The sequence below is a fragment of the Cavia porcellus genome, unplaced genomic scaffold (genome assembly GCF_034190915.1).
Source record: "Cavia porcellus strain 051 isolate PalLab524CR breed Dunkin Hartley unplaced genomic scaffold, mCavPor4.1 scaffold_14, whole genome shotgun sequence".
NCBI lineage: Eukaryota > Metazoa > Chordata > Mammalia > Rodentia > Caviidae > Cavia > Cavia porcellus.
Genome location: NW_026947497.1, coordinates 74,922,535 through 74,944,782, shown reverse-complemented (window position 1 = coordinate 74,944,782; position 22,248 = coordinate 74,922,535). Strand labels below are relative to the sequence as shown.

The 22,248-nt window shown below is 48.1% G+C and overlaps 1 protein-coding gene and 1 long non-coding RNA gene across 5 annotated transcripts in view; one reads left to right on the top strand and one right to left on the bottom strand.

Moving 5' to 3' along the window:
• Lsg1 (large 60S subunit nuclear export GTPase 1) overlaps nt 1-21,974 on the top strand; it is a 31,256-nt gene extending 9,282 nt beyond the window's left edge. Inside the window, exons 5-14 of one of the 4 annotated variants that reach the window (XM_063224286.1) lie at nt 285-371; nt 9,737-9,797; nt 10,671-10,793; nt 12,987-13,394; nt 14,870-14,971; nt 15,054-15,197; nt 16,733-16,856; nt 18,094-18,173; nt 19,335-19,508; nt 21,501-21,974. In XM_063224286.1, coding sequence (XP_063080356.1) covers nt 285-371; nt 9,737-9,797; nt 10,671-10,793; nt 12,987-13,394; nt 14,870-14,971; nt 15,054-15,197; nt 16,733-16,856; nt 18,094-18,173; nt 19,335-19,508; nt 21,501-21,680 — 1,483 coding nt within the window. In that variant the 3' untranslated portion in view covers nt 21,681-21,974. Of the gene's footprint in view, nt 1-284; nt 372-9,736; nt 9,972-10,670; nt 10,848-12,986; nt 13,395-14,869; nt 14,972-15,053; nt 15,198-16,732; nt 16,857-18,093; nt 18,174-19,334; nt 19,509-21,500 lie in introns of all 4 variants that reach the window. The other 3 variants (XM_063224285.1, XM_063224284.1, XM_063224283.1) reach the window with 3 other exon arrangements.
• Nucleotides 4,631-9,804, bottom strand: LOC134470348 (uncharacterized). Its single transcript, XR_010039187.1, has 2 exons — nt 8,314-9,804; nt 4,631-5,492 (listed from the first exon to the last, which is right to left on the bottom strand). It is a non-coding gene; the product is annotated as an uncharacterized LOC134470348 (long non-coding RNA).
• Nucleotides 21,975-22,248: the final 274 nt, after the last annotated feature.

Below are 22,248 nucleotides of genomic sequence, written 5' to 3'. Positions count from 1 at the left end.
ATTCCTTCCTCCTTCCCCTGTGACTGTCAGGCGCTCTGCCATTCCTCCAGTAGGAGTTGAGAGAGAGGTGTGCTTCTGTATGAGAAGTGAACTTCCATGGGGAGCTGAAGGCAGGGTGTGGTCTGAATAACTCATTGTTATTTTGACTCAGTAGGCAGTGTATAAAAATAATTCTAGAGTATTTGTATAGTTACTTTCTAATTTGGTGAATTTGGGCATTTATACTGCTTAAAATTGTCTTCTTATAATCTGGCAAAGATACAAACTTCTCATTCTAAAGCCAGACTAGAAGAGGAACAGAAGTTGATACTAACTCCATTTGAGCGAAATTTGGACTTTTGGCGCCAGCTCTGGAGAGTCATTGAAAGAAGGTGAGCAACCATTTTTCTTTTGTTTTGCTTGGTTTTGAGACAGGGTGATTCTCCTGCCTCTGTCTCCTGAGTGCTGGGACTACAGGCATGCGCCTGTATGCCTGGCACCATTTTCTTCTGTGTAATGAAGAGTCCATGGCAGTGGTGTTAGATATGGATGTGGATATACGCTCATGGGCTGTAGATCTAAGAGGTTGAGGATTGAAATATATAAAAAGTTACAATTTTTAAAAGTGAAAGAGTTTTTCCTCACTAGAGGAGTGGATTGGCAAGTATGTGAGAATCCTGAGCATTTTCTAAAGGTGAATTCTGTCGTTATTTCCGCAAAGATACGTTGAGTTTCTAGTGGTGATGGAAAGTGTAGATGTGTAAAGGGGTAGATTTTTGCCTGTAGAGAGCGTGAATGTTACAGGAGATAGATGGCAATGGCCATTTCAGCAGTTTTTCATGGAGTTCAACTAGCTGCCAACAAAGTGCCACCAGGGGCACCTAGATGAATGCAGTCCTGTCCTCAACCTCCAAGAACTCAGTACCCAGTAGGTGACTGGACCATTACTGGCCTCACTGTTGACTGTACCCTTGCTGTTTATATGGTGTGTGCCTGGGCTCGTGTCCAATCTTTGGCACCCAGCCTCCTGGACAGAAATAAAACTAGATACGTAACTGTCTTAGTTACTTTCTTGTTGCTGAGATAAAATACCTGACATCCACAAGTGAAAGGAGTAGAGGTTTGTTTTAGCTCACAGTTTGTAGAGGTTTCAGTCCATAGTCAGCTGGCTCCAAGGCAGGATGGTGCAGTAGAGGAGAAACAGTTCGTGGCAGGGCAGACAGGAAGCAGCAAGCCTCCCTCCTCCTTTCCCTTGTGTTCCATCCAGGATAATAAGCCCATTGGCTGCCTCCCACATCCAGGGCGGGGCTTCCCTCACCAGTAGTTCCACACCCATACCCAGAACTGTGCTGCACCTGGCAGTGAGCTAATGCAGTACACACAGCCCTGATCCAGCCATCTGGCAAAAGCCCCACCTGAAAGCCATGATACTTCAGGGGGCACATCTAGATAGGAGCTAAAATAGTTACACATGACATCCATCACCCAAATCAGTTTCTGTGCATGTTAAATGTAATTACCGTCAAAGTCATTAGAGAATTTAATTTTGTTTGAAACTTATATGGTAGTAGCCTTCCTACATTATTTACTGTCTAGTTTGTTTTGTTTGGCTTGGGTTTTTGTTTAATTTCTGTTTTGTTTGGTGTTTTATATTTCTTGTGTTCGTCTTTTTGGAGGTTTTTTTACTTTTTTTTAGAGACATGATCTTACTATGCAGTCAAGCTGTCGTGGAGCTGGGATTAGATGCATGCTCCATCAGGCCAGGCTCTGTTCCCTATTTTTAAAAATCCAAAAGCTTTACATTCAGTGCCTTAATAATTAAAAGATAAATCTTAGAAGTGATCTGAAATGTGACCTGAAGTTTAACCTATTGAAAAAAATGTATGTGAGGCATTTTGTTTAACCAACAAAACATGAGGAAAAAGAAAACAAAGACTTGCCCATAACTTCTGTGGCAAAAGCTAACCTCTCTTCCAGTCCCTTACATACCTAAGCTAGTAAGGCACTGTAAACAGTCTTCTGTGTTTCACCTGGTTCTCTAAACTTTACTCTTACAGTACTTTATTCTCATTGACCAGTTGTTTGGATTTATAATACATCTAGACAATAAAATCATTAAGCTCTTACATCATTAAAGACTATCACATAATAATAGAATCTTTGTATTTTGCCAAGCTACTATAAAATTTTCCTCTGAAAGGAAGTAAGTTGCATATGGAAATACCTGCTCCTTACACGTATGGGCGCAGTCAGACTGCCTCCGTAACGCCCTACATTCATAGAGGCATTTGCAGGGCTGCTGACCTGACAGTAGCGGTTGATAGTATTTCTCTTACATTTAAAAAAAAAAGGAAAAAGAGCCCGTGTTGCTTCTGCCACCTCCTGCTCACCATGAATTGCTCTTCTCTGTGAAGCCACCCTGCCTTGGAGCCAGCTGATTATGGACTCCAACCTCTACACACTGCAATGATGATGGTACATGTCATAATCCCAGCACTCTGGAAGGCTGAGGCAGCAGATTCCAAGTTTGAATCTGACCTGACCAACTTAGCTACTTAGCAAGACCCAGTCTCAAAAGAGGAAGACTTCTGGGAAGATAACGAAGTGGTAAGCAGCAGAGAAAGAGCCTGCCTGAGGTTTGGTACCCAGACACTGGACTGTAGCAACTGGAGGAAGAGAAGAAGGAGGGAAGTGGGTCTCCTGGACCCAGGGGCGAGCACTGAAGCCCATGGGAAGAGTCAAGAAGGAGGTGGCAGGCAGTGCCTTTCCTGGAGTCTGGACTCAGTGTATGGGAGGAACAGTTCAGACGCCGGCAGACACACGGAGGCCTCCATGGAGAGACTGCAGCAGAGTAGTGGGTGCCATGGATGCACTGCCTGGCAGTTGCCAGGAGCCGTTTTGAAGAGGGGCGAACTGAGCACAGAGCTCAGAACAACTGCTGGCCCCATCGAGTGGCTTCCAGCTGAGTTTAGGCCCACATAAGGTGTGCAAACCACTGCAGGCTCAGCAGGTCTGGTAAAACAGCATGAACTTCAGGAGAAAGAAAGGTGCAGGCTTGTGGTAGTAATCATGAAAGATTCCTGGAAAATAGCAAGGAATCACAAAAACTCAACCCAGCAACTGGTAAATGATGCAGAGAAGAATAACATAAGATCGATTGGGGAAAAAAGAGTGATTGGGGTCAATAAAAAAGCAGGAGATAGCACAAATGACAAAAAAGCTGTTTACAGAAGTCATAGCAGAAAAACCTCCCTGGCAGGGAAAAACAATTTGACATACAGATACTACAGTGAGGAATACAGAACTCCCAATTAGCCACGGTCAAAAAATATCTATAGGGGCTAGAGATTTAGCTCAGCAGCATAAGCACCTGCCTTGCAAGCAGGCGGTCGTGAGTTCGGTCCCCGGTACCAATAAAAATGAAAAAGACAAATATATATATATATATATATATATATATATATATATATATATAGCAAGGTATATAATAATCAAGATTCCAGAAATTCAACACAAACACAAAATAGTGAAAGCTGTTAGAGAAAAGAAACAAATCACCTGTAAAGGAAAGCCCATCAGAATCCCAGCAGACTTCTCAACACAAGATCTAGTCAAGGAGAGCTTGGAGTAAAGTACTTCAAACCCTAAGAGAAACCAACCTCCAACCCAAATTGATGTACCCCGCAAAGCTGTATCTCAAAATTGATAAAAAAGTAGATTGTTTCCATGACAACATCTGACGAAATTTATAAACACTAAATCAGCACTCCAGAATGTTCTGAAGGACATTCTAGATGAGATAATGAGGATTACAACTCCATGAACCCCAACAGAATGAATCTACAAGGCAAAGCAAAGGGAAAAAAACAGCCAACAACACAAAAATAACATGACAAGGATAATTCAGGACATATCAGTTACCATCCTCAACATTGTCTCAATTCAGTAGTCAGAAGAAACTGGTAGAACAAATCAAGAAGCAGGATCCAACAATATGCTGCATATGAGAAACCCACTTAATTCAAAAATTCTAGACTGAAAGTCAAAGGATGGATAACAGTATTTCACGTGATAGGAACCCAGAAAAAAGCAGGGATGGCTATCCTGCAAAGTGGATTTCAAGCTAGGACTGATTTAAAAGATAAAGAAGGTCGCTACATCCTTGTAAAGGGAGCAGTCTAAAAGGAAGAAATAGCAATTATAAATACATATGTAACAAATAACCAGTACACCCAACTTTATAAAACAAACACTAATATGATTATCAGAAAGTCACAATACCCTACTACTGGCACAAATAGATCAACTAGACAAAAAAATCAACAATGGAATATCAGAACTGAACCACACTTTTGAACAAATGGACTTAGTAGATGTTTACAGAATGTTCTGCCCTACATCAAAATATACATTCTCAACTGCACACAGGACATTCTCCAAAATAAACCCCATACTGCCTCATAGAATGTGCTTTAGTAAATACAAAGAAATTGAATTATCCCATGCATATCACCAGACCATAGTGCAGTGGAATTGGAAATCAATGGCAAAAAAACCCCACAAGAACTTCATAAACACATGGAAATTAAATAACACCTTCCTGTTGCAGGTGACATTAAAGAAGCGAGTAGACAGCAGGACGGTGGCCATGGAAGTCAGAATCCGCTAAGGAGTGTGTAACAACTCACCTGCCAAATAAAAAAAAAGAAGCGAGTAGACAATGTTATAGTCAGGGATTGTGCAGAGAACAATTAGAATCAGGACATGGAGTTTATAATACTGTTTTATGATGGGCACCCAGAGTTAACACAAGAAAGTGCAGGAAATCTATCCACAACACTAAAGACATAGAATATTTAGCCAGGGCCTCGATCCCACAGCAATGTCTCACAAGTCCAGATGAAAACCCAGAGCCCATTACAATGCCTTCCATGAGTCCAACTGGAGGTCCAGAGCCCACAGATGGACTCACACCAGTCTCTCTTATGGATCTGTGCCAGGAAGGCCCAAAGGTCAGCGGTGGAAGGCAGAAAGTCCATGCCAGCCGGGTGAAGGAGCTGTGCTGGTAGGTTGAGGGTTCTACTCTGGAGCCAGAGAAGTCACACGCACAGCAAAGACTAGGGCTGTCCTGAAAGGCACCACAGCCATCCTCGGCGACATGGAGGCCCCGAGCTCCTCCTCCAACGAGCACAGTTGGGTACATGCCAGGAAGCCAGCATGAGGAGTTTGTCCTGGAGACCAGGCGGCACACGTCTTCCCCTCCGGAGTGAGGAAGCAATGCTCAATGTGAGGACCAGAGCTTCTCCAGAGAATCTTAACAGCTCAAACAGCAACACACAGGAGAACCCACAATGCCTCAACACTTCAAAGCATCAATGCCTAGCTTCTCCTTCTCTGCACCTCTTTTTATGCTCGCAGCTCCCTCAGGTGGAACATCTACGCTCAGCAGCATGGTGACTCAATTCCGCTGATGTTAAGTTGACCACCAGTTTTTAATCCATAACAGACGGTTTCTACAATTAAATAATAATGCCAGTACAACATACTGGAGCATATGGACCCATTGAAGCAGTCCTAGGAGGGAAATTTATAGTAGTGGATACCCTGCCACCAGAAGAACTCAGCACCTGTGGAACACAGGGCGGTGTGATTTCTGGTACAGACAGGACTCCCGCCCAGGAGAAAGGAGCCCCTGCTAAGGAGGGGTGATTGGTTTGTGTGGCTTTCAGCCGAGACACAGGCTCACTATGTAGATGAGACCTTCCTTAAGCTCGCTGGGTAGCCTAGGCTGACCCTGAACCTGAGGTGATCCCCCGCCTCAGCCTTTTCAGTGTTGGGATGAGGTGACAGGTGTGCGTCGCCACATGTGGGGGAACTGCAAGGTGTTCTTTCTCTGCTCTCTTCTGTTTTTGGCAGTGCTGGGAGTTGAGCACAGGTTCTACCAGCATGCTAGACAAGTGCCCCTGGGATTGTTTTTGGTTTTGTTTTTTGCGGTTTTTTCTTTAATTGGGGTTTTTTTAAATGAGAATAATTTAGATAAGCTGAGAATGGCATTGTATTATGATGTTCCATGTAATACTGAGGAGAATTCCAGTTCAGCTTTCTTTAATCTTACCTTTTTCTTACAAGAGTTTCTGAATTATGCTCAGGGATTTGATAAAGGAACTTTTTTTTTTTTTTTGCCTTTTTGAAACAGGGTCTAGCTGTGCAGTTCAGGCTGGCCTTGAGCTTACTTTGTTATCCAAGCGGGTCTCAACTCACAGTAATCCTCCTGCCTCAGCCTCCAGGGTGCTGGGATTATAGGAATGCACCACCACGCTTGACTGAACTTTTTTTGTATGTGTGCCGATAATCAAATTCAGGACCTTGCCCTTGCCAGGCAGGTGCTGTGCCACTAGGCTATATCCCCAGCCAATAAATGAACTTTGACATTAAATGCTTTTAACAAGGAACCTACAGGCTGTATTTTTGTTTTGCTTTATTTTGTTTCTGTCTTTTTGAGACAGGGTCTCACTATGCAGTTCAGTTTGACTTGAACTCACTTTGTAGCCCATGTTGGTCACCTACCTCAGCCTCCTGAGTGCAGGAATTACAAGAATGCGCCACCACGCCCAGCTCAGGCTATATTTTGAAATCCATAAATGTATCTAGTAAGAACATTAGGAAACCAGGTGCTTGAATTTAAATACTCAAGAAAAGAATATTATCACATTTACCATTGTTGCCAAGAAAATTGCACTTGAGAAGAAATTAATGTTTTCTAAAGGAATTAGGTAGTAATAATGTTTATGTGATTGTACCATTGAATTGTGTACTTAAAAAAAAGTGAATTTTGCCAGGGATTTAGCTCAGCAGCCTAAGTGCCTGCTTGGCAAATGTGAGGTCATGGGTTCAATCCCCAGTACCAAAAAAAAAAAAACAAGTGAATTTTATGGTGCACAAACTTCATCTCATTTATTTTTATTTTTGTTTCTTTTCTTTCTTTTTTTTTTTTTGTTGTTGTTGTTGTTGTTGTTGTTGTTTTTAAGGCAGGCTCTCACTATGCAGTTCAGGCTGCTCTTGAACTCACTTTGTAGCCCAGGCTGGCCTCAGCCTCCTGAGTACTGGAATTACCTGGCTTTCATCTGTCTCTTATTTTGCTCTTTCTTTATGTGTTGGATTTCTAGTGTAATAGAAACCAGGTAATTAACATTGTGGTCTGATTTATACCATTTAACATTCATTTTAACAAAACAGAAAACACCTTACATTTCTCCCAGGCATGGTGACACATATCTCAACATTCGCAAGGCTGAGGCAGAGATATCTCCTCAAGTGCAGGGTCAGCCTGAATTACATAGTGTGTTTAAAGTCAGCCTTAACTACATAAATGAGACAGTGTCTCCATCGAAAAACACAAACAAATCATCCCCCTCCTAACAGCCACTCCTCCCTCGGCTGTGACACAGCCCATAGCCCTTCTGTCTGTGACAGAGGCAATCATGCACCCCTCTGTATTCCACAGGGTCTTAAGCTGTTTTTGTTTTTAATACTGGCAAAATATATTGCTCAGGCTCTACTGTGAGTTGGCATTGTGCCTCGTTTTCCAGCGAGTAAGTTGGAAAAGCCAAGTTGGTGCCCTCGCCCAGCTCCCTGAGGGCAGGTTGGGCCAGGACGGGAGGAGGTCTGTGCTTAGTTTTCTAACGCTTCCTGCCTAGTCTTTTTCCTGTGTCCTCTTCGTTGTGGCTGCTGACCTTTGCATGAGCACACTTGGGTGCCGGGCAGCCGGCCAAGAGTGACTGCAGGGCAGCTCGCAGGCACCGGCTATGTGGGGGGGGGGTAGCTACAGCTCACTGCCCAGCAGTCCTTCCCTTCAAACAGGGGGCGCTGTCCTGGGAGTGGGCCAGGTGGGGCGTGAGCATGGGCAGGCTGCGTGGGCTGCTTCACCCTGCCGTCCCTCTGCAGCACCCACTGCCCTCCGCTGCCGGGCAAGGGAAGGGCTGTGCAGAGGGCCATGCCAGCCGAGAGGACTGCAGGGCCAGCTTGGGGCGGGCAGCTCTGGCCGTGCCTCATGTTTGCCTTGAGAGACACCCCATCTTCCTGGGCTCGGGCTCTGGCTTGCCTTCGCGGCTGCCCTCGCCCTTTCCTGTGTCCTGAAGGGTTGCGTCCTCTGCTTTCCCTCCCGTGGATCCTGACGGGGAGCAGAGGGGCCCACGCTGAGCTCGGTCTCCATGAAGAACAGGGAGGCCCTCACCCCGGGCGCCTGGTTAGCACTGTTTCCCGGGAGCTGCTCGCTGGCGCCTGCAGCCCAGGTGGACGAGTGTCCCTTGCTCTGATGTTTACTGTGTGACCCACCTGTGACAGAAGAGCGCTGACTTAGGGTGGGCCGTAGTTCCTACCGCAGGGATACACAGAGATATACTCGGGAGTGACAGCCACTGCGGCTCTCACAGGAAATGTTTACTGCTGTCTCCTCTGTCGAAGATGTCTCCTCTTTGCTCACTGCTGGCTGGGCCACTGGCCCATTAATCCCAGCAGTGTCTTTCAGGGTGTTTGCTGCGCACGCGCAGCAGGACGAGGCACCCGCCAGCTCTGAGCGCAGAGCGCTGTCCTGGCTGTCCCGGCGAGACAGCTGGCTTCACCCTGGCCTCGCGCTGGGAGCAGCCTGGCCCAAGGCAGCTTCCTTTCTTGCTGGTGTCTTAAAGCTGTTTGTTCCTCTTGCATGTCTGTGGGGCTTGTGATTTTAACTCATCATCCAAATTAATTCCATGTGGAAGTGAGATGAGTACCTTAAAGGAAGCAGTAGTGGGGCCAGTGTAACTAGAAAGCATAGCAGTCTCCAAATTCCCACGCCTGTCAGTCCTTTAAATCCGAGATTGTGCTAGGATTTAACTCTTCTAAAGCAGGTCGATTGGCGTTGTCTTGAGGAGCCCTGCCCTTCAGGATAGAGCTGCTCCCGCAGGGCCTGGTAGAGTTGCAGGGTTACCTGAGAAAAGGCCGCTGGCCAGCCTAGAATTTGTGGAACCTGCTTTGAGGTGGTGACAGCACTGCAGAGTGGTCACAGCTGGCCTCATAGTGTATCCTTAGCTGCAGAGGCCACAGGGAGAGTGGAGCCTCCCATTGAAGTTAACCCCTCCCCAAAGGGCAGGCTGTGAGCCTCGGGCTTTCTCATCACACAGTGGGAGAAGTTGGACTCATCCCTGCTTCCCTGTGCCAGCTGGCACTGGTAGTGGGTGGTTTTACATTTCTGCCATGAGATACATTCTGGAAACTGTTGGGTGATTGCTGGCTGGCTACAGACCGTCTTCGTGAGCAGTTCTAAGTTCAAATGGGATATTGGCTTCTTAGTAGCAGCTGGCAGAAAGAGCTTTATTACTGCTCTTTTGAGGCCTGAATACCAGCACAAATAAGGAGCTGGATTTTAGTAGACGTCACCTGGGAAAGCAGGACTTGAATCCTCTCTTGTCATTCCAGGAGGTTCATGGAAGTCACAGCAGGGGTTTAGCATGGAATGCCACATGAACCCCTTGAGGTAGCATTGGAGCCGCAGAGCAGGATGTCTGTCCAGGAGGCCAGGATTGCTTTTTGGGCTCCAGCACTCTTAGCTGATGCGGTCACACGCTGCTGTAAGGGTCCGCTTGCACACGTACAAACAGAGAACACCTGTGCCCAAAGTGGTGGGCACACAGCGGGTGCTTATGTGTGCTCTGCCTTCAGGACGCGGGCCATGGTCCTTTGCCTCCACAGAGACTGGATTGATTGTCTGCTTGTGTTTCAGTGATGTTGTGGTCCAGATAGTGGATGCTCGAAACCCACTCCTGTTTCGCTGCCAGGATTTGGTAAGTGCCAATTGCCGTCCTTGGGACAGCAGAGAGGCCGGAACCTCAGCACGTGCCTGCGGCTGCTGCTCTGCCCTCCTTTCCTTGAGGCCCTGGGCTCGCACAGTGCGTCTGCTTGGACAGGTGACTTGTCAGCGGCTGTTTCCGTCTGCAGGAATGCATCGTGCTGCTCAGGTTCCATTGAATTTAGATGCCACTTTATTAATATTCTTTTGCCAGTTTCCCAGTTTTCAAGACACTGATCGAAACAGCCTTGTGCCGGTTTAAGAGGATCCTCCAACTCTAATCACCTCTCCTCTTGATCCTTCTCACCTGAGCCTGCTCACTACTTTTTGTGGCGTTTCACAACTGTATAAAAACACCACAAGGAGTGGTGACTGAGGTGTAAGATTATGTGAAATCTCAATTAATAAAACATTGTACACATGTGAGGGGATCGTATTTCTGTTTGAGAACAATAGATAGTTACTATATTTCAGGTTTTGTGGTTTGTTTTTTTGGGTTTTTTTTATTTTTTTTTTTTTTTGTTTGTTTCTGTTTTTTTGAGACAGGGTCTCACTGTGTATCTCAGGCTGGTCTCAAACTCACAGCGATCCACATGCATCAGCCTCCCAAGTGCTGGGATTGCAGGCATGTGCCAGCACACGGCAGGTTTTTGTTGTGCATTTTGTTTTGTTTTTTAAACTGGTAAGTAACAAAATGTTTTAACACTGAAACCTTTTGTTCAGAGTTTACTGAAAGAATTGTTTACAACATACTAAAATTTAAAATCTACACTAGAAAAAGATTTGAAACTATTGCTGGCGATCTTCAGTATATAATCGGCCCGGTTTTTTACTGGTGTGCAAGGTCTCTCTATCTTGCCTTCCACAGGAGTGTTACGTGAAAGAGATCGATGCCAATAAAGAGAATGTCATCCTGATCAACAAGGCAGACCTGTTGACTGCTGAGCAGCGCAGGGCCTGGGCCGCGCACTTCGAAAGCGAAGGTGTGCAGGTGATTTTCTGGTCAGCTTTGGCTGGAACTTCCCAGCTGAATGAGGATCCAAAGGTAACCTTAGCAGGGTGGTCTTGAGGGAGGGTTTTGTGCACAGTAACGTGCTTCATTTGGGTTTTTTTCTTGGTGGAGACTTACTAGCTGTGCTTTTTAGGGTTTTTTGTTGTTGTTGTTGTTGTTGTTTTGTTTTATTTGTTCATTGTTAATAGTCTGACATCCCTAGTGTTGGGCACTGATACTTTAATTTTTTTTTTAATTTTAGGCAGGAAGTTTTCGTTTCCTAATGACCTTGTAGTTGCTTTTAAGAGAAGTTAGAACAAAAGTGTACAACTGAAGGATGTAGTGACTTCTCCGGGCTGATCCAAATCTCTTCACTTTGTTTTGAAAATGAAGAAACTTAAGTACCCTTAAATTAAGATATGCCATGTTATTTCCCTTTAACTCAAATTTTACAAAAACAACTTAGTGCTTATTTTAAGTATAAAAAGAAATTAGTACTAGAACTCTAAGCCTGGTACCCCTTTGTCCTGCCCCTCTTCGGTTGGCTCTGCGTTTCTCATCCTCTGAGGTGCAGGGGGAGCCAGTCTGACCGTCCCCTCCTGCCTGGCATGGCATCTCAGGGTGACTTCCAGTGGCCAGCTGGCTCAGTGCTTTTTCTGTCTGGATTTGGGAACTCTTTGCCCTGGTCTGTCCCTGAGTGCGTGGCTTCAGCTCCTTGGTTTCCTCTTTACAGCCTGCGAGTCTTCTGAGATCAGATCCCTCAGCATGGCTCGAACCCCTTCCCAAGCACAGTGACCAAGTGCAGTATGAGGGGCGGCAGAGACTCCATCTTCTTGTGATCAGGTCCCCCTCAGTTTGGAGATCTGACATTTATCCCCCTTCACAGCCCTGGGTTGCTGTGGAAGCTGCCACCCTATAAGTGATCAAGTCCCACGAATATTTTTTTAAGATTTTTTTTTTTTTAAATCAAGTGTCCTGGCACATTTTGGGTATATTTAATGATCACATTCGTTACAGGGAATTTGTCTCTGTACATGATACAACATAAGTGGTTTTTCTTCCCATTCCCTCCCTTCAACTCTTCTTCCCTTCCTTATTTACAAAAGCTTTGTTTCCAACTTTTCCTTTTAAGACTTTGATTTTTTGTGGGGTTTTTTTTTTTTTTTTTTGGTGTTTTTGTCTTTTTTTGAGGCAGGGTTTCATTATATATGGTTCAGCCTAGCCTTGAACTCACTTCATAACCCAGGCTGGCCTTGAACTCAGGGCAGTCCTCCTGCCTCAGCCTCCTGAGTGCTAGGATTACAAGTGTGCACTACTGTGCCCAGCTTAAGACTTTGATTTTTAAAATGATCCAGAAAAATTTACAGTGAGGACACAGTGTCTTCTTTGCATTCATTGTTCATTCATCATGAAAATTGCTTCAGTTGTACAGCTCTCTAACAAGCAGTGTTTCTTTTTAAGGTGCCAGAGGTGATCGTGAAATCCTAGTGTTTTCTCCTAATGTTTAGGATGCCTGTTTAACCAGGTTCACTGTGTCCCTTTCTGTCACTATTAACACCCAAACCCTAAATGATTTAGGGATGATAGGGGGTCTGTCACATTTCCAAATCCTGACTAGTTCGCCCTGGGATGGAATTTGCTGCTTCTGTCTGTGTGTCGTGGAGCTTTTTGACTTACTAAAGGCAGTGACAGAGGGTAGCTGGGCTGGGTATAGCTCAGTAGTAAACTGTTTGCTGGCACATACAAAAGTCTGCAGCTTCACACAAAACGGGGGCAGTGGTTTCCTTAAACATGCAGAAGCATGTAAAATGGCTCTTACATGACAAATTATGCTCTTGTTTTGTGCAGAGTATAAAAATGTTTTACTGTAAAAGAAAAAAGCTTTGTTTTATTGTACATCCCAGAGCATAGCAGTGTATTGCCAAGGAGTCAATGTAAACACTTGACCTTGCTTTGAGGTTTATTTTTAAGTTAGATAAGCAGTTCGTGGAATTCTCTGTGAAGTTCAGAGGATACAGAAACAGCTGAAGGCATGCGACTCTGTGGTCCTGCATGGAAGGCTCTGCCACCTGCTGCATGCGGGTGACTTTTTTTGGCTCCATTCATCTTAGGTAACTGGTTCGTGAGTGTCGTCCCTCGTGTGAAAAGTGTGGTTACAAATTTGAGGGCTTTCTGTTGCTGTCATTTCACCAGGAGCCAGAGCACAGCGAAGCTGGAGAGGCCAGCACGGCCGAGTCTGCAGACTCCAGCTCAGAGGAGGACACAGGCAAGCCAAGCCCTTGCCCAGACAGTGAGGCGGTCAGCGAGGACGACAGCGAGTATGAGGACTGCCTGGAGGAAGAGGAGGAGGAGGAGGAGGAGGACTGGCACACGTGCTCAGAGGAGGGCAGCGGCGCCGAGGAGGAAAAAGAGGAGGAGGAGGCGTACAGCCGGGGCTGGAGGGACAGTCCGGCCAACCCAGGGGCCTCGACTGGGGAGGCCCCACAGAGCAGGCTGCCCCGCAATCTCAGCCACCTGGTGTCCAGGCAGGAACTGCTGGAGCTCTTCAAGCAGCTGCACGGCGGGAGAAGGGTGAAGGCCGGGCAACTCACTGTGGGCCTGGTAAGAGGAACCACACGCATAAGGGTCTTCACTCCTGTCCTTTGGCAGCCATGCAGGAGCCCCTAGAATCAAGAACATGTGGCCTCCTTGTTCCAGTGGCTTCCGGATGAGCCACTGGTACAGCTCAGAGTTGCACCCTCGGGGCTGTATTGATTCCTCCCCATGCTTGGTCCTGCTCTCCAGCCACTCCCTCCCTCTGTCCAGCCCTGGGCTGTGGAGTTACCAGAAGAGGCAGGTGGGCTGAGAGTAGCTGTGCACCTTGCCGACTACACTGATCATCCCACGTGGCCTGTAGGAGAACCCTGGCACTGTCCCTGGGCAGATGGGACAGGTGTTTTGCTGCATGGACACTCCCGGTAAACGGGAGACAGAATCACCTCCCCACTCATACAGTGCTCACTCCACAAATGGTGATGAAAGTACGCATACCCCAAGGGCTACAGCACACCTCCAGGTGCCCCTGGCCTTCTCAGAGGAAGTGCAAGGTATCAGAGATGGGTAACAGAGCTCTCCTTCAGGAGGGCAGCACAGAGTGGAGAGCGGGAGTTACGGCAGGAGGAGACACCCCCTCCTCAGTTCCTGTCCAGCTCATCATGAGGGCTGGATGTTCTTTTCTTTAAAATTTGAGACAGTCCTGCTGTGTAGTCCAGGCTGTCTTTGAACTCACTGTGTATCCCAGGCTGGCCTCGTTCATGGGATTCTCCTGCTTCAGCCTCCTAAGTGCTAGGATTGCAGGCTGGCTGGTCTTGAGCTGACTCCTCTGGATGACTGAGGAAGATGAACCATGTATTTGTGCACTAGCAACTATTTGAGTCAGGCAAACAGGGGTGTGAGTCCCCATCCTGCAGTAGGGCTGGCTTACCCGGCATGCTCGCTAGGGAAGCGACACATTTCCCTCAGCTTTATGGCCTCATCCTCTGTCACATGCACTAAAAAGCGCAGCTTTGCTACAGAATTCTTTCTCTTATGGCAACAATGAGCAGCCCTCCCTTTCTGAATGCCCTGCTCTAGGAACCAGGGACTGATTTATTGACTCACTCTTCAGACAGCTGTTGTAAATCAACCACAGTAGTAGTTTATAACCAGTGGGTGACGTTGCTTGTAGGTTAAAACCTGTGAAGCTGGGCATGGTGGCGCACTCCTGTAATCCCAACACTTGGGAGGCCAAGGCAGGAGAACTATTTGCAAGTTCAAGACCAGCCTGGGCTACAAAGTGAGCTCAAGGCCAGCCCAAACTGCATAGCAAGACCCTGTCTCAAAAAGACCAAAAACAAAGAAAATCTGTGAAAGTGCAGTTGTCCCTGGAGAGGGACGTGGATAAATGCACCTAGTCCACAGGAGAGAGAGAGGTGTACTGCCTAAGCATCTGCCCCGAGGTCTCACAGAGCTGGCGCAGGTGTTGGCCTCTGCTGTACGATGTCTCTGGGCATCTGGACGCTGCCTGAGACTGCTTGTGACTCCTGCGTCTCTTGTAGGTAGGCTACCCTAACGTTGGCAAGAGTTCCACCATCAACACCATCCTCGGCAACAAGAAAGTGTCTGTGTCCGCCACACCTGGCCACACCAAGCATTTCCAGGTAGCCCTGAGGGCCACTCACCTACAGCCCCGCTCTGCTCTGGAGCTGCATGCTGAGCGCACGCGCCTTCCTTCCCCTGCAGACCCTCTATGTGCAGCCCGGCCTCTGCCTGTGTGACTGCCCTGGCCTGGTGATGCCGTCCTTCGTGTCCACTAAGGCAGAGATGACCTGCAGTGGAATCCTGCCCATTGACCAGATGCGAGACCATGTTCCTCCTGTGTCACTCATATCCTTCCTGCGGTCTGGGCCAGTGAAGCCTCAGGGATTGGGGCAGCACTGTCCAGTGCTGCATAGAGACTCAGGTCTGAGCCCGTAAGGGAGGATCTAAGTGTGGATTCTGCCCACCTGGATTTCCGGTGAGCCAGCTGAGGACTTGTAAGTCAGAACCCAGGCCACACACCCAGCTCCCCCTGCCACTTGACCCGGGGAGTGTGCTTCCTGTCTGACACCTTCCCTGCTCTCTAAAATGGGTAACATTGTCCAAAAGTGTCGGCCACCGGGCGCTCTGCTGCCTCTCAGTGGCAAGTGACCATGTTGTGCGCCTCCTGGAGAACACCGTGCACTGCCCTGGCTGGGGGGGAGATGGGGGTTCCCACCTAGTGGAGAGCAGGGGGCTGCTCTGTTCTGCAGGTGCCAGCAAACGAGCGACAGGAGATTCTGAGCCGGTGGCACTGGAGCAGGAAGGGTGCAGTTCCCCGCTCCTTAGCAAATCCCAAAGCCCCTGTTCTGTTCTGTGAGATAATGAGCAAAACTGGGCGTGGTGCTGCTCACTTGCAGTTACAGCACTTTGAGACAGGAGGATCACACGTTCAGGTCCTTCCTGGGGAAATTAAGACCCTGTCTCAAAAATCAGAAAGGGTATGGGAATGTAGCTGAGTGCAAGGCCCTGGGTTCCATCCCCAGTATCATTCTAAGTAAATAAAATAGTGCATCACTAAAATGGGATATGAAACAGTTGTTGAAAAGAATGCACTAATTGTACCTCCCAGCCCTTTTTAGTTTTATTCTGAGATGGTGTCTAAGTCACCAAGTTACCTAGGCTGGGCTTTAGCTTGCAGTCCTGCCTCAGCCTCACAGAATACTGGGATTACAGGGATGTGTCTCCATTCCCACTAAAGGCTTGTATTTTTATTTTTCTACCTTTCTTTTGGTTTTTTTGTTTTGTTTTTTGAGATGGTCTCACCATGTAGTTCAGGTTGGCCTTGAGCTCAGCAATCCTGCCTCAGCCTACCAAGTGCTAGAATTAGAAGCCGGTACCACCATGCCTGGCCAGGTCTGAGCACAGAGGTTACTATGCCGTCAGACGGGTGCTCGGTGCTCACAGTTAGGCAGTGAGGTGCTGTGGGCAAAGCACTCAGGTGGGCCCTGTCTTCTAGCAGTGTCAGCCCAGGCAACGGGGAACTCTCATGGGGGACAGGGCAAAGCAGGGCACTGTGACTGTCTTAAGAAAGCACAAGTAAACAGAGATGAGACAAGAGGAAGTCAGCTTGCATGGTCACAGCTGTTAGAGACAAGGACGCCTACGCCCGCGTCTTCCATAGGTTTCTCACAGGCCCGAGGCTCATTCGTAACACTGCCTTGCAAGGGGAGGGTAACTTAGTTACTAGAGAATTCGCTGGAAATGGCCACTGAGATTTAAGGTTTTGTTTGAAAGGAAAAGAAACTGATGGTTTCCATGCATGAGCAGTCAGCCTGTCTGGGAAGGAGAGTGAGTGTTGGGACGGGGTCAGCTGCAGGCAGTGGGCACCTTGACTGAGTCACGTTTGCCAGAATATTCCCCGGCGCGTCCTGGAAGCCACCTATGGCATCAGCCTCACAAAGCCCCGGGAAGACGAAGATCCTCACCGGCCTCCCACCTCAGAGGAACTGTTGACGGCATATGGATGTGAGTTTTTTTATTTTTAAACATGAATACAGCAAAACAACGTAGTTAATAGAAATGGTTCATTGAATTGAGGAGGCAGTTTATGAGAACTGATCCAGGGTAAGTAGGTGCTTTACCCCTGAGCTGTACCCCCAGCTCCTTTAGTTTTTTGATAATACCCAAAATAACTATTTTTCATCCAGTGCTACATGGTAAAATCAGTAAGAGGAAAGACCCCACATGTACCCTTTCTGAGATCACTGTCCGTAGCTCTGTTCAGAATGGCATCTCTGGCAGTGGATTTTCAAAGATTGCCCAGTTGCTCTAATGTTTTTTATGGTTTCTCTAACCCTGTAGAAGTTGACATTCTCTAATAGACTCTTTCCTTTTGGGCTTGACTGGGTTTGGTCAACAAGTTACCTGGAAGCCTTCCCTGGGTTTAAAGGACAAAACTATCTTCCTATGGTACTTGTTATTTTGAGATTTTTTTTAACCTTCCTAGATTTATTTTTGTATATGGTGTAAATTAGGATTTTAAATCCCTTCTTCCAAAGTGAGAAGGGCTATACACAGCTAGTGCATACGGGGGCTAAGTTCTGAGGCCATCCTGTGGGCCACACCCCATATCCTTTGTCCCTGTGCTTTGCCATGGTCTACTGAGTCAGTGTTAAGGCAACTGTATGGTCTGTTTGGAAAATGGGGGAAAAATACAGAAGTTTATCACTAGAGAAGGAGGCTTGCTGCCAGGCAAGGCTGTTCACACCTGTGTTCCCAGCTTTTGAGACCGAGGCAGGACAATCACAAGTTTGACTCCAGCCTGCATAACTTAGATTCTGTTTCTAGACATAAGCTAAAAAGGTTTAAGGATGTAGTTTGGTGGCAGCGAGCCGTAGGATTCAGCCCAATTACTGCTGCAAATTAGAACAAAAAAGCTTGCTCTGCGGTGTTTGGCTCTGCTGCTAAAAATATTCCGGGGTAGCCTCTGTACCAGCCTCCAGGTGAAGGAACAGGAGCTCTGAGGTACTGTGTGCGTGTCTCTCGGTGTGGGCTGCGTGGCTTTTCAGGGACCAGGACAACTATGCAGTCTGTCCCCTGTGTCAGCACGCGTTAGTGCTAAACAAAAGGTCCTCTGCAGGGCAGTGCAGTGACTGGACCCCAGGAGGGAGTGCGGGGAGGAAGGTGAAAGGCGCGCTGCCGCGGTGAGCGCGGCGTCGCGGTGCCGCCTGGGCCACGGTGCTGCATGTTGGTTTCTCCACAGCCATGCGGGGCTTCCGGACGGCACACGGCCAGCCCGACCAGCCTCGCTCTGCGCGCTACATCCTGAAGGACTACGTCAGGGTGAGTGAGCCTGCGCCCCGCCGCACGCTGCGTTCGCAGCTGAATTGCCCACTTTCAGGTTCCAAGACGGTTTTTCATTGAGATGGAGTACGGTGGGGTTTGGTTTCCATCGGGGGCAGTTAAGGCTGCCGCAGAGCCCAGGGCCAGAGCAAGTACACCATGAACATGAAAATACGAAAGCAGGTCTATGCAGTGACACCCTGCCATGTTACAAATGAGGACACTATTTGGGATTGCTCATTGCTGAGCAGTGTCTGTTTCATACTGAGACATGTTATGTAGTGAGTTAAATTTTTTTTCGAAAAACCAGCATTGTCGTAGTTCCTAGTTATAACTAGTTGAGAAGCTTGGACTTTATTGCCTCCACTTCTCAAGCCCAAGTCCAGGGAGCTCTTGGAGTATAAAAGTGGGCCGTGCCGTTTGACTTCAATTCCGAAAGAACGCAGTTACTGCTGTTTGGATGGAAAGTCATTTATTCATTCCACTTGTAACTAGAGGTTACAGAGATGAGCTGATAAGCATAGCTTTTAAAGTGTCTAGTGTAAAAAGACCCTCTGAACCGAGGCCGCAGGCATAGTCCTTCATATTCATATAAGAATCCAAAGAAGCCAGGCGTGGTGGTGCACACCTGTAATTTTAGTACTCCTGAGGCAGGAGGATCCAGCCTGGACTGTAGTAAAACCATGTCTCAAAAAAGGAAAACTAGAAAGGATTATCTTTGGAGTTCCCCACGCCCACCCGTGGTGCGGGAGATGGAACCAGCCCCTCCCACCTGCTAGGCAAGTCTAGGGCTCCCTTGATGTCACAGTCCTAGTCTAATGTTCCCATTGGTACAGTCAGAATCTTCAAGTCCTGTCTTGGCTTTGGCTTTGGTTTTGTTTTGGAGAATATTTAGCAAAAGTCTGATCTTAAAAGCTCACTAAAGAATCCTTAGAGATGCAAGCAGTGAAAAGAAGCCTGGAGAAGAATGACTCATTCAGGCATGAAGCTGTGGGACAGTGAGCCCCGCCCACAGAGGATGGCATCCGTGTGGAGATTAGGCCACCGGAAATCAGTGCGGCTGGGTCCTCCTACGGCAAGCCCCTGTGGGGGTGACCTGCTTGGTGTGTCTTCCTACGGAGTGCTGTGGCCTGTGGTACACTGTCTCCTGTCTCTCTGCAGGGTAAACTGCTGTACTGCCACCCTCCCCCCGGCATAGACCCCGTGACCTTTCAGTACCAACACCAGCGACTCCTGGAGAACAAGATGAACGGTGCTGAAATAAAAACGCAGCCAAGCAGAGACAGAAAGGAGAAGCAGATTGAAAATGTCGTTGACAAAACATTTTTCCATCAAGTAAGTTGTAAGATTTTTCTTTAACTTCTGATCCAACCCATTCTTTCTCACAGTAAAGATTGAGGTGTTTGCAAACCAGAAGTTCACTCATACCATTTGAGATGGTAAAATCCAGTGGTTTATGGTATTTGAGAGTTGTACAGTCCATTTTAGAAATACCTGAAGGCCTGTAATCTCAGCAATCGGGAGGCCGAGGCAGGAGGATTGCTGTGAGTTGAAGATCAGTTTGAACTGCATAGTGAAATCCTGTCTCAAAAGACCAAAGAAGAAAAAAAAAATCCCAAAAAGAAATCTCTTAGTCTACACTTAGCAGTCTTGGCCTGCTCCCCTCCCCCAGCCCTGCCAAGCCCCAGTCGGCTCAGTGAGTACGACTTTGCCTGTCCTGGACCTCCCGAGGACGGGACCGGACGCGGTGCTCTTTGTGACTCCTCCTTTCACTTTGCATGTGTCCTCAGGGTTCCCACCGTGTTGTACAAGTGCAGCGCTCAGTATTACTGCGAACACGAGTGGACGTCTTTTATCCATGTGGCTGTGGGCAGACATTCACCTTTTAGCACTAATGCTGCTGCTCTGCTGTGATCGATTCTATAGAGCTCCTGTAGGGCGGCGGTTCCCTCCCCTCAGTCTGTGCCCAGGAGCAGGGTTTCCAGGTGTGAAGTCCCAGAGGTGCCAGTGCAGTTACTCTGTCACATCCAAACCAGAGTGCTGAAGCTCTGATTCCTGCACGTGCTCAGCGGTGCTTTCTATCTCCCTCATCTCCCCTTTGCCCATCCTGATGGGTGTGAAGCACTGCCTTATGTTTTGATTTCTGTTTCACTGATCCTCTTTAGATGCTCATATGTACATGGGTATTTTCCTTGGAACAGTGTCAGGTTTTGAGGGGGGGTTGTTTCTTTCTTTCTTTGTTTTTCTGAGACGGGGTTTTGCAGATGGTACAGGCTGGCCTTGAACTTCAGCAGGCCTCCCGCCTCAGCCCCTGCCGACTTCTGGGCCTTCCCGGGCCTGTACCACCACGCCTGGGAAACACTGCTTACTGCTAGATTCCAGGGGTCTATATATGCTTTGGATATCGTGGCCCTGGGTGTTGCTATCAGTTGTCCTCATCAGACTTATGATTAGGAAGGGCCAGAGAGACAGGCTTCCTACAAGTCTCCTGCACCTTACAGCCCTAACAACTCGAATTGCTTACAGCTGCAGTTTAGAAGTAGTGTTGTAAAAGACAGGTATGTGCACAGGACAGTTAAATCATTGCACTGTGCTTAACATGCTTCAGAAGTGCTTTTAAGTGGACTGTGGGTGTAGCTCAGTGGTAACTAGCATGCAGGAGCCCCTGAGTTCGATCCCTAGTTCTGCGAAATAATAATGATAGTAGTAATAGTAGTAATGATAATAATAATGCTTTTAAGTGGTTGCATCTGAGAGAAAGGAAGAGTCGCTGTGTCTAGGCCAAGGCAGGCTGCTGGCTCTCTGGTACGGCATCTGTGTGCCTCGAGTGTGCAGCCTATGTGCAGCCGCAGGTGTTCCCACCCCCGCTTCACACTCAGGGACTGCAGCCCCAGGACACAAGTGATTCTGCCAAGGCCCAGGCCCAGGCCCTTGTTTGACATGTGGCCGAGACGAGCTTGGATACCGGTGGCTGTTGGTTTGAATTATTCCCAGGTCTGCGCCAGTGTCTGGAAAGGACCCATATGCAGAGGGACTACGGGTTCTTTCTCAGGCCTGCCGCTGACATAGCAGACGTTTAATTTGAATGTTTACTGCTTACAGGAAACTTCTAAAGGCCACATATGCGAAAGCCAACAGCTTCCTATTCATTACAGTCCACATTCTTGACCCTTAGCCTCCAGAGTGCGCTAGCGTTACACAAAGATGGGCTGTTGCTTACACTCACCACCCTGTTGGATTCTGTTAAGTAAACAGTTTCCTTAGTTAGTTTCTGGTTTGGAACCCTTGGGGACACCCCACTGCTGCCATGTTTCTTCTGCTTTACAGGAGAACGTGAGGGCGCTGACGCGAGGGGTCCAGGCTGTGATGGGTTACCAGCCCGGCAGCGGCCCGGTGACCGCAGCTGCTGTGAGCTCCGAGAATGTGGTGGGGAAGCCCTGGAAGAAACATGGCAACAGGAACAAAAAGGAGAAAAGCAGGAGACTCTACAAGCACCTGGACATGTGACTGCAGCCAGGCACGACAGAGGAAGCTGTGTGGCATAGGGGGATGAGCAGCTGCTCAGGCCTTGGACTGCCCCAGACAGGCACCCACCAGCCTGCTCCTGGGGAGCACAGCCACACCCGCAGGCTTGGCACCAGGATGGGGCTGCGTGGACCAGGCTCTGAGCAGCAGAGTCAGGAGCCCGGGAGCAGTTCCTTGGAGGGCAGAGCTCGGGATTAGGGGCGGATGATGGGATCTGTGTGGACGGGCACCGGTTTGTGAAATCAGGAGAGTCTGTAGATTAAAGTTCAGCTACCACTGGGCCGTCTCCCTGATATGAGTGGGTGAACTGCCGACTGCCCAGTGCACATCCCACCACAGGCTTCTCCGCTAGGGTTTCTGGGCTTGAGGGGCTTCTTTGAGGGCATGATTTAGGTTGGGAGGCCCTGGCTTGCATGCAGAGTGGCAAGAGCAGTCCTTTCCAACACCACCTCCCGTCACGGTGCCCTGCACACCCGCCTGTCCCAGGCCCCTGCTCCTTTACATTCGTAGCCTTCTCAGGGCCGTGTTATTCCCCCAACTCAGAGCTTAG